This window comes from Notechis scutatus, chromosome 5, assembly GCF_049901735.1.
Source record: "Notechis scutatus isolate UNSWTSFEM ecotype Mainland chromosome 5, rNotScu1.2, whole genome shotgun sequence".
NCBI lineage: Eukaryota > Metazoa > Chordata > Lepidosauria > Squamata > Elapidae > Notechis > Notechis scutatus.
In genome coordinates this window covers 30,643,539-30,656,018 of record NC_142013.1, presented here as the reverse complement: position 1 = coordinate 30,656,018, position 12,480 = coordinate 30,643,539, and the positions used below count along the sequence as shown (strand labels likewise).

General features: G+C 37.7%; 1 protein-coding gene across 4 annotated transcripts in view; it reads right to left on the bottom strand.

The window, feature by feature from the left end:
• The window catches only part of NME7 (NME/NM23 family member 7), a 72,293-nt gene that overhangs the window by 57,532 nt on the left and 2,281 nt on the right, over positions 1 to 12,480 (bottom strand). The window contains exon 1 of one of the 4 annotated variants that reach the window (XM_087966439.1): positions 3,328 to 3,495. The exons of the other annotated variants lie outside the window; for them this stretch is intronic. Coding sequence (XP_087822565.1) covers positions 3,328 to 3,336 — 9 coding nt within the window. The 5' untranslated portion in view covers positions 3,337 to 3,495. Of the gene's footprint in view, positions 1 to 3,327; positions 3,496 to 12,480 lie in introns of those variants that run through there. 4 annotated transcript variants of the gene reach the window in all.

Here is a 12,480-nt window from a genome sequence, read left to right as displayed (position 1 = left end):
ATCTTTAAATCAGGTAATTGTAAAATACACACACAAGCACAATTAGAACAATATAACTTTTACCCTTTCCTTCTCAGAACTCCTCAAAATCGCTCATCATTCAGTCAATTATTTAGAAAAGGTGTGTGCCAAATGAGAATTTGTAAAAATAAAACTAATTAGATTTTTTTTTTAAATTACTATGATATTTGAAAAGCAGACATTAAATTCTATGCATAACAACAGTCCCATGTTAGGGTCAGGGTTAGAAGCTTGTGGAACTAAGCAGAGTTTCTTGCAATGCATTACCACTGCCAGAGTAAAGCTTTCCTTGTGGTTGAACTTTTCTTACATTTAGAATGACAATAATATTTTAACTCTTATTCTTTCAGTATATTTCAATTCACGATTAAAAGGATGTAATACAGGATGCATCAATCAACCACATTCCAATAAAAGAAACAATATTTTAAATTATTTAATTTGAATTTGTGTTTCAAAGGCAGGAGAAAGAAAGGGGGAGAAAGAGGGAGAGATTTTTTTAATTGGGGACAATTAAAAAAACCTAGTAAGTTATCACAATTGTGTAAATGAGAAAATTCTTTGAAAAATAATTTGTAATATATGCTTTAAAGCTGAATAGCAAGTGCACTATATCAAAGAAAAATGTTCAAGACTTTGCAAAGCCTGGAAGTCTATCAAATATAATTGAGTTTGAAGCAATCTGAAGGAACTTGATTCAATTTGAAAGCATGAACTTTCTTGAAATCAAATCATTCATTTGTAAGGGCCTAATGTACTTAATAATATATTACTTCATTTACATCCACTTTTTCACAATAAAATTGCATTCAAAGCAATTTACAATCAGAATTTTTTTCATTCCCAAATCAAGGCAACTATACCACATAGCCTTATAAATATATTCTTGAACTCCAATTAAAAACAACTGGAAGCTGTTACATTAAAGGCTCTGCACTACACCCACTTTAATTAATAATAAGTAGTCCTTAGCTTAAAAGCATTCATTTAGTTAGTGACCAGTCAAATTTACAAACAAACTGAAAAAATTGATTACAACCAGTCCTTGCACTTATGGCCGTTGCAGCCTCTCCACAGTCGCTTAATCAAAATTTGGGCACTTGGCAATTAGTATGCATTTCCTATGGTTGCAGTGTCCCATTGTCACGTGATCACCATTTGCAATCTTTCCGGACAGCTTCTGGCAATCAAAGTCAATGGGGGAATCCACATTTGCTTAATGACCACTTGATTCATTTAACAACTTAGTTACTCACTTAACAACCCTGTGCTCAGTCATTCAAGCCCTAGTCATCTCACGTTTGGACTACGCAATGCACTCTACGTGGGACTACCCTTGAAGAGCATTCAAAATTGTGGCAGTGCAGGCAGTTCTTAGGGCTGCCAGAGTGGGCCATGTTACACTGCTCCGCCAGCTGCACACATTGCTGGTTTACTTCTAAGTTCAGTTCAGGGTGTTGGTTATTACCTTTAAACCCCTGCAAGGCAAGGATACAGGTTAGTTGAAGAACCATCTCAACCTGATGGTATTAGCCTACCCTCCACCTGTGCCAGCAGAGGAGACATATTGTAGATCCTGTCAGCTCTGGGATCCAGAAGAGCGTTCTCTGCTGTGGCTGCCTTTTGGAATACGGCTAGTCCTTGACTTACAACCACAATGGACCCCAACATTTATGTTGCTAAGTGATAAATTTGTTAAATGACTTTTGCCCCATTTTACGACTTTTCTTGCCACCACTGTTAAGTGAATCATTGAAGTTGTTAAGTTAGTAACCCCGTTGTTAAGTGAATCTGGCTTTCCCATTGTCTTTGCTTGTCAGAAGAATGCAAAAGTTTATCCCATGACCCTGAGACACTGCAACCATCGTAAATATGAACCAGTTGCCAAGCATCTGAATTTTGTTCACATGACCGTGGGGATGCAGCAAGCAATCACAATTGTGAAAAATGGTCATAACTCACTTTTTTCTGTGTTATTATCATTTTGAACGGTCACTAAATGAACTGTTGTAAGTCAAGGAGTACCTGTATCTTACCCCCTGAGGTGAGATCAGCTCCCACACTTCTGACCTTCCCCAACAGCCTTAAGACCTAACTCTGTCAGATGTCTTGGGGGCCCAACAGAAAAGTATCACACTGGAGATGGTTGATTAATTAAGAACCAGTCCATCTCCCTTCCATCCAGTTCCCTTCTTCCCTATCTTGTAACTATGATTTTATTTGATACCGTGTTTCTCATATAATAAGGCTGGGTCTTAATTTTTTTTGAGCCCTGAAAAATGGCTAGGCCGTCTTTTCGGGTGACTTAATTCCCCCTTGCATCTTCGGGCGGGCAGGCAGCGGCGGCTTGGATGTTGACCTCGGTGTTGGTGGGGCACTTCAGTATCGGGGTCAACGCAGGCAGCACCATATCCGGGTGTGCAACAAAAGTACTTCCTAACGGCAAGCCCCCCCACCATTCCCCCATTTCGCATGTTTTAATATAGGCCTTAATATGGGGAGGGGCTTAATTTCATTTCATGCCTATAAAACATGCTGGGACTTCCTATTGGGGAGGCCGTATTGTTGGAGAAACAGGGTAGTTACTTTCATTTTATTGTGTTAGGAATGTTTCTCTCTGTTAATTTAAACGTTTTTATGCTGTGAGCCGCCCAGATTCGCTTTGAAATGAATTGGGCAGCAAATTAATTTAAATAAATAAACCAACAACTATGGCAAAAATGATTGTAAAATCAGACATGAGATTCATTTATCAACAACCTGGCTCAGCAGTGGAAATTCTGTTCCCACTTATCATCGTAAGTTGAGGACTAGAGAATTAATTTTTCTATTTATATTCCATCCCCTTTCGTTCCAAGCACTGTATTGTCCATAGTACCCATATTTTCAGGAACAGTTGAAGAAAACTCAAGTCGGGGAAACAGAAACACTATAAAAACGTGAAACAAAGAACTAATGATGGATAAAAATCAAGCCCAGTGTAATTAATTAAAAGCCACTATGAACAAAAAAGGCCTGCAAGGTCTGGTTAGAAACAGTTAAGATCTGAATGAAGTCAATGTAGCATATATAAAATGCACAAATGAGCCTTGAACTCAGTTTTCAAGTTCCCAATTGACTCTCAGCCAACTATGCCACAATCATTTTTGACGTCTAATACTTTCTAAACATAAGACAAGTAGTACAGTTGGGTTCTCCTGGAAGTGCAATAAGGGTGAAAAGTGACCTTCAGCCAGCTGATACCAGCATGTGTTAGTGCTGAAGAATTTGAAAGGCGGTTCCAAAGAGCACACATTTTGCACTTACCTTGAACATTCTGAGAATATCATGGTCTATTAAAAATTTATTGCCTTGCTACAAAGAAGGAAAATGAGCTCAGCCAATCCCCTTTTTATTCACTGCTGGGAACATTCTGAGCCAGCATTCATTGTGTACTACAGTTTAACCAAACAGGCTCCTGATCAGTCTGTCATTAAAATTAAATGCTCCTTTTTACCTTGGATTGCGTAAAATATTAACTCTTGAGCAATTCAGCTGAACATCAGATTTCAGTTACCACAATGTTTGATGGCACGCCTGTAAAACTATTATCATAAAGACACATATCAGGTTAATATTGGAACAGGGGTGTGTTGGTTTTTCTAACTTATCTAATATCTTTAGAAAAGAATTATGCAAAAAAAAAAGAAAAGTAAAAATGGGAGGGCAAACAAGTACAAAGAGGATTTCAACTGGAATTCATAGCTACTTCTGGAACCAAGTACAGTGTGAGCTTACAAAAATGTAGTTAGGGTCTAGTTGTATATTCCTTGACGGGAGCAAATTCCGATGAACTAAATGGAGTTTACACTGAATATACTTGTAAAGATTAGAATTGTAAATCTTTTTAATTCAGATCAACTAATCAAATTAGCGATGCAAATAATCCCATTGTACAGCGTTATTACCTTTCTACTAACGCTGAAGCTGAATCACAATCCAATTCAGATGGATGAAGCAATGTCTATGTCTTTTCAATAGCACATACTGTTTGATGCTACCTATGAACATTTTAACTACTGCAACCATAGGATTTAGAACTGCAAGTATAAGGTGGCTGCCTAAACAGGGAATTAGTGTAAACTGTAGATCCAATTCTCCCATTTGTTCTGTTTAAAATCCAGTAGCAGAGACAGAGTGAAACTGTAGCAAACAATCTTGAATTGCAGGTGTTGGCCATCTTTTGGGTTCAAAGGACACAACTGAAATTTTATGAGTGGGTAATAATCTAACTTGATTTAACAAAATGGCTACATTGCAGACATGGACTTTCAAAAAAAAAAAAAAAGCAAACTGATGAGATTATTTTCTGCCATCTCCTCTAATTCCTACTTTGTCTTTTTGCCATGTCTCTTCCATTAACAGTTTATCTTTCCCTTTTTTTTCTGGAAGAGGAGTTTATTGTCAAACAAATCCCTGGGCTGTAGCCCTTCCATTTTTTTCTCCTAAGAATTGCTGTAAAAACCTATATAAGGCAAAGAAGAATTCTTAGAAGAAAGTATGAACTATAAAAAAAATACTAAATATATACATAAAATTAAAATCAGGTTCTATAGGAAGCCTAGCAGACACCAAGAGGAATGATGCTGGATATGTCAATGTCCGCAGGCATCACACGTTCTGTTTTTCAATTATAGCCTATGATGCATTGCAAGTTTGTGAGTCACAGTAGTCTTACTCATCTTTAGCTTACCTAATTGTTCTAACTGTAGATGTCTGAGACTGAGCCCAGAAACATCTGCAGGTAGACTTCGACTTACAACAGTTCATTTAGTGACCCTTCAAAATTACAACGGCACTGAAAAAAGCAACTTATGGCTTTTTCAGAGTTACAACCGTTGGAGCATCCCCAGGGTCATATGATCCAAATTCAGATGGTGGCAACGGATTCATATTTATGAGGGTTGCTGAGTCTTGGGCTCAAATTATCAACTTTTGCTAACTTCTACAAGCAAAGACAATGGGGAAGGCAGATTCACTTAAAAAAACATGTGACCATCTTAACTGCAGTATTCATTTAACAATTGGGCCAGAAAGGTCATAAATGAGGCAAAATGTACTTGCCTTTCTTGCTGAGCATAGAAATTTTGGGCTCAATTGTAGTCATAAATCAAGGACTACCTGCATAGGCAAAACGCATGTTATCAAAGCAAGTAAAAATTCAATATGGCTTTTTGTACAGAGAACACAATAGTAAAAATACATAAACCTATACTTACTAATACAAAAAATAAGCATAAATACAATACTGTAAAATAAAGTCTTCATACAGTATGGCCCAAGGATTACAGAGGGTAGTGCATTCAACTTGGCTTAAAATACTGATTACATACAGTTGAAAGTTCAATAATAATAATAATGTGTTATTATACATGATGCTACATTATAACAATATTATAGCACACTTAGGGAAAACTCTGTTAAATCACTGAAATTACATTTTCATAGCATGTTGGCTATCCTATGTTTCAACATTTTTTTTACAACAGCTTCAAAACCTCTAGAGGAAGAGGTATTTACAAATGATTCAAGTTAATATTCTTGTCAAAAGAAACCCTAATTAAATGCTGGCAATTTATGCACTTTAAAAAGAGTGCAGAAACCAGTAGAGAAATATCTTTGGCAAGCAAATAGCTCCACCAAGTGTACCAAAAACCCCTGACCTTATATTTAATCCTAATGCAATTAGGGAATGTGATTACTTACAATCTGCTTACCCCTTTACTTGGAAACAAATCCCACTTCATTCAGTGGGCTAGCAGGTATGCTGTGAAGAACATTTCAGCCTAAAATTTTAGCCCACAATTTTTAGACATGTTAATCTCTTGGCCATACATTTTCACACCTACCAACTTATTTAAAGTATTGAGTGATAAAGGAAAAATATTATTTAAATGTTTCTAAGTTTTTCTACAAACTTGCTCTGAAAATGCTGAAGGAGAATCCAATCTATTTTTAATTGCAGAGAATACCAACATTATCAATTGCTTTTTTCATTGATACCTTTTATTGATGGTTACTCCTCTCTTTCTAAATTAGGGGTCTCCAACCTTGGCAACTTTAAGCCTGGAAGACTTCAACTCCCAGAATTCCCCAGCCAGCAAAACTGGGAACTGAAGTCCTCCAGCCTTAAAGTTGCCAAGGTTGGAGAATCCTCTTCTAAATTATTCCTTTGTGGTTAAACATAACCCTGTTCTTGGGGAATTATGGATCACTACCAAGGCTGTTTACATCATGGAAAACTTATCTAGAGATGTAAAGAAGTTTACAATTAAAAATCCGTACTTAAAAATACCTTTCAAAAAAATTTGAAGAATGTCCATTACCACTTTCATATTATTTATTTTATGCATGATTTGAGTTTAAACAAAGCTCACAAAAACCAAAATGAAACAAGAGATTAGCTTTGCGATAGTCAGCTAGCAATATTTTATAACAGGTGATTTCAAATGCTGAAGGGCTGTGACCCACTAATATAATGAATCTGTGTGACTAAAACTGATGGACTGCACACTGCACTCTGACAGGGCTGCCATTATCTTTGCTCATCCAGGCAGAAAATGAGCACTGTCTGGTAGTGATCTGTAGAAGGCTAGCTCAGGAGCCTGCCACATAAAAAAGAGAGAGGTATTCTCAAGTGGTACAAGCAAATTTGGGGATGCAGACCCATTTCAGCAAAAAGACACCAAAAAGAGACTTTGATTAAACTGGCAAAGAACAAGTCTCTCTCTCTCTCTCTCTCTTAACAATCAGGGACTATGCAGACTATGTCCCCTGACTAAGCAGTGGTGTTATAAGATTGTTAGCTAGAGAAAAGCACTGGTTGTTGTTTGGTTAGCAGTTTTTCATGGAAGTTTCCGGGGTGCGGCTATTCAAGTGTGGCTCCCTGAGTTTTCCACAGAAGGAGCAACCTTGCCACCTAGTGACATTCCTCTAATCGACAGCACTTTCCCTATCCAGAAGACCTACATACCCACTCCCACAGATGCTAACTGAGAAATCCTAGGGGTCCAATTTCTCCTGCATCATGGCACTACCATTCCATTAATCTTGCAAAGAAAGAGTTAGCAGTTAAAGCCTAGACAACCGAATAGCTGCTCCATATAGGACTCCATGGCAATGCAGTGTGGTATTGACAAGGTTGGAAGCTTCATTTTTACAGTAGCAGAGTCAAATTTCTCAGGCTAGGGAGCCCTGGAAAGTCTCTATGGAATTCAGAAACAGATTAGAGTTGGCGTAAGAGTTGTTTCATGTGCATAGAAGCTGCTAAAGGGAGAGCTCCTGTTCCTAGATTCTATATATAGACCAGTGTGGAATCAGTAACTCAGTGAGGCCTACCCACATTCAGGCAGAATCAGGATAAGTGCAACCCCTGTGCCCCCAAATTGGGGGCAGTTTCATCATCTGTGACTACTTACTTGGGGCAGATAAAAGCAAAACATCATTTGTCTGTTTTATAATAGGATATTTTAGTACTCTTAGAGCCAGCTTGGTCTAGTGGTTAAGGCATCAGCCTCAACCATGAAAGCCAGCCGGGTGACCTTGGGCCAATCACTCTCTCTCAGCCCAACTTACCTCACAGGGTTGTTGTTATGGGAAAAATAGGAGGAAGGTGTGCTGAGTATGGTCATTGCCTGGAATCATTATTTTTTAAACAATAAAGGCAGCATGTAAATAAATTATATACTTCTGTTGGGTTCTCATATTATTCTCCCCATCCCTATTTTCAGACACTGCCAGAAAAAATCAACTGCAAGCTTTCTTCCCTAATTTTAAACTAATCCTCCTAGACTTTTAATTCCAGATTAATGAGTAGATTGCAGCTATGGAAAGGAAGGCCTAGCAACCCTATTGGTGCACTAGTTGTGCCTTTTCCTAATCTGGGAGGCCCTTTAATCATGTCCTATCAATCTCATAGCTTGACTGATGCAACATGCTCTAACTAGAGTTGACTTTGAAGACCACCTGAAAACTTCAAATGGTCCAAAATGCAGTAGCATGGGCAATAATGGGCATCCCTGATAAACTGCACTGGTTAGCAGTATGCTGCTGAGTGCAATTTAAGGTGCTGGTTATGACCTATAAAGCCTGCATCGTATAGGCCCATATTATCTGAGGGACCATCTATCTTCTGTAGTGTCTTGCCCAGCAGGCAAAAGCCAATAGGGTTAGTTCAGCCTGGTCTCTTCAATTAAACAGTGTCAAGTATCAGACTCAGGAATCACGCCAGCCTTCTTGAAAGGGGTACCAACCAGAGACCCATTTGGCTTTCATTCTGTGCATTCCAGAAATCCTTAAAGAAATGGTAGGTTTACAGGAGTCCCTGTTGAATATGTTTATCAGTTTTGTTAGCTGATCCTGACATTTTCCTCTTTATTTCCTTTCCTTTTTAATTTATTTCCTATACTTTCTACCTGTTTGGTTTTATTGCCACCTAGACACACTGGAGTTGGGGTGGTCCTAAATTGAGTAAATAAATAATCTCATTTTTTAAAAATCAACACAATGGAGTGTTGGAAAGAAACTATATAAAATAATGCAGGACTCTGTTCATCAGTTTCATTATCAAGGTAATTGTTTGCAAACTGAACCACATTTTCCAACACTGGAAAGCTAGTAAATTAAATAATTTTTATTTTTACAGATGGTCAGTAGTTCACACCATAGTAAACTTCTTCATTGTAAGCTTCTTTACTTCCCCATTATGTTGTCCAAAGCAGAAGTACCTTTAAAGGGTTGCAAAGAATTCCAGGCTACATGGTTTTGTTAGCTTTTACTCCTTCCAACAGAAAGGAACGAAGGAAGGAAGGAAGGAAGGAAGGAAGGAAGGAAGGAAGGAAGGAAGGAAGGAAGGAAGGAAGGAAGGAAGGAAGGAAGGAAGGAAGGAAGGAAGGAAGGAAGGAAAATCCTCAATACATAATAACAAGGCAGTAGAGAAACAGCATGAAATATTACTGACACCCCTACTCTAAAACCTGTACTATGATGGAGCTTCCCTATGCATACAATAGATAAAAATATACAGATGCACCAAGGAAGAGCAGAAATATACTGCAATTTGCTGAAATGAGGAATGGTAGTTTGCAAAATATTGGTCAGAATATCTGTATATATCTGGATCAGGCAAACATGTAGCATATTTCCCCTTTCCATTAAGAGGCAGTTTAAAAAAAGATCAGAAGAAACAAAGTGGACCTGCATTTGCTGAAAGTTGAAGACCTAAAAGCAGGCCTGTCAAACTGGCGGCCCGGATGTGTCATGCATAGGCCACGCCCATCTAGGCTCCACAAAGGCAAAAATGTCACAATATGTCACGATATTCATGTGACACGATCGAGTTTGACACCTGTGACATACCCAGTTTTTAAGATGCTGTAACCTAACCATGTTCCTTTAAATCAATTTAAAAGCAGGGTTGTCAAATTCCCGGCCTGTGAGCCAGATGCGTCACTCGGTTTAGTGAAGGGGAAAAGAGTCACGATACATCACGTGATACCACCATGACAATGTAAGTTTGACACCCCTGATTTAAGGAATGAGACTCTGGGAAAACAGTTTTCTTAATTGGAAGCAACTGTCATGTGACTAACTTACACACAGAAAATACATATCTGCCCTTCTCAGAAAATCAACTATAAATACATGGAGCATATACATAAGAACCTGCCCTGATCACAGCTCAGAAATACACACATATACAGGCAAAATAAACACATAACCTGGGCAGGAAAATCACTACACAGAAAAAAATATAGGAACTCTTATGATCACTGGTAATACAGGAATTGGAAACAATGCAAAAAACTATGCTTGTATATTCAACTCAAACGTAAGAACTCAAGAATTGTTTGTTAAGAAGCTAGGAAAATAAATGTATCTCCTAATCCTTTATTTGTTGCCCTCTTTGCATTCTTAGGTTCCTAAATTTTTACAGATGCATTCACACTACAACTATTTATTAATCAATCAAATGTATGTATCTTATGGAAAGTGACTCCAGGAGACATACAGAAATCCAATAGCATTCCCATGGCACTACCGTTCTGAGTTATTCTGTGATAAGAAAAATGTTTTAAATATTTTAAAAGATTTTTATCACTGTTGGGCCAAGAAAGGATTCCAGGAAAAAATGAGCTTGGCACAAAGTATTATAGAATCAATTAAAGTAGAACTTTGGAAGCTTATGTAACTACATACAAAGCAGCTGAGAGAAATTAAGTAAAAGATCATTAATTAGTGGGACTAGCAGGGAAAAATGTATGTTACCCTATGTATGCATCGCAAATTTAAATCCCACTGTATTCAACAAAATTGTTCTAAAAGTATCAATATGCATAAAATTGCTGTCACACAGAATCTTAACTAGCTAGATTCAAATTCTGCTTACTGTATTCAGAAATAAATCACTGGTTTTACAGTTGTATGGTTTTACATTTATAATTTCTGTTTCACAACTGCATGAGACATGCTTTACAGGCCTTTGCTTCTATGTCTGCATATAAAAATACTACAATGTCTAGCAAATCTACAAAGTACAGGAACAGGCCATACAACCTTAATTCACTCACTGAGATAAATCACTCCAAAATTGGGTTTGTCAAATGCATTATGCCCGAACTATACAAATCACGTAATGGGTTAACATGCTGTGTAAACCAGAGCATAGGTTCCAGACAATGTCAGCCTGAATTCTTGATTCTTTACTGCTTTTTTCCATCTTGCCTTCCCCTTCCTGCATGGAGTGGACTTTATATTTCTCCAAGCTAATAAATATCATTTCCCTAAATCTAAATAAAACCTCTGCTTATTAGGATACCATGAAGATAACCTATAACAGTTTAGTAACTAAAGCAGTCATCCTGAGTGTTTTCACACATTTATCTAAGAAACTCTGGTCTTCCTTGATCACTAGGCATAGTGGCAGGCGTTGATTGAAAAGGACGGGAAATACATCAAATTAAGAGCAGAATAAAAATTTGAAACATCATTTCACCATAAATATCACTGAATGGTTGTAGCCTACTACTTTCTAAGCCCAGCCTACCTCTCAAGGTTATAGAGAAAATAAAATATGTAAAACTGATGCTACATACAGCTTCTTTGAAGAAAGTTTAGTTTAGTTTATTGTCATTGCACCTCATACAACAAAATTAAATACTATCTTCAGTGCATATTATAACTATGAAAATAAACACACACATCCTTCACATTCCATATATTGAATTGAAAACCCCTAATACTACATTAATATTACACAGCAATACAATATTGCACGATACAAGATAGATGGAAAATAACTGCAGTCTCATTAAATAGTTCATTTTTTCCAATACATTCTTTATTACAAAAGACCATTCTTTGCAATATTTCAGAAGGTTGTTCTTTACATTTATTTTGCTTTTGAATTTTACTTTGTAAAGCAAAATTATAACATTTTTCATCCTCAGAAATCTCAGATTTGCCCCATTTTAGATATCCCCAAGAAGACATTATCACTATACAGGTTAAACTCGAAAAATTAGAATATCATGCAAAAGTTCATTTATTTCAGTAATGCAACTTAAAAGGTGAACTTAATATATGAAATAGACTCATTACATGCAAAGCAAGATAGTTCAAGCCGTGATTTGTCATAATTGAGATGATTATGGCTTACAGCTCATGAAAACCCCAAATCCACAATCTCAGAAAATTAGAATATTACATGCAATCAATAAAACAAGGATTGTACAGAGAACAATATCGGACCTCTGAAAAGTATAAGCATGCATATGTACTCAGTACTTGGTTTGGGCCCCTTTTGCAGCAATTACTGCCTCAATGCAGCGTGGCATGGAAGCTATCAGCCTGTGGCACTGCTGAGGTGTTATGGAAGACCAGGATGCTTCAATAGCGGCCTTCAGCTCTTCTGCATTGTTCGGTCTTATGTCTCTCATCTTTCTCTTGGCAATGCCCCATAGATTCTCTATGGGGTTCAGGTCAGGCGAGTTTGCTGGCCAATCAAGCACAGTAATCCCACGGTCATTGAACCAGGTTTTGGTGCTTTTGGCAGTGTGGGCAGGTGCCAAGTCCTGCTGGAAAATGAAGTCAGCATTCCCATAAAGCTCGTCTGTGGAAGGAAGCATGAAGTGCTCCAAAATCTCCTGGTAGATGACTGCGTTGACCCTGGACTTAATGAAGCACAGTGGATCAACACCAGCAGATGACATGGCTCCCCAAATCAATACAGACTGTGGAAACTTCACACTGTCCCTCAAGCATCTTGCAGTGTGTGCCTCTCCATTCTTCCTCCAGACTCTGGGTCCTGGGTTTCCAAATGAGATGCAAAAGTTGCTCTCATCAGAAAAGAGGACTTTGGACCACTGAGCAACAGACCAGGTCTGTTTTTCTTTAGCCCAGGTAAGACGCTTCTGTTTGTTG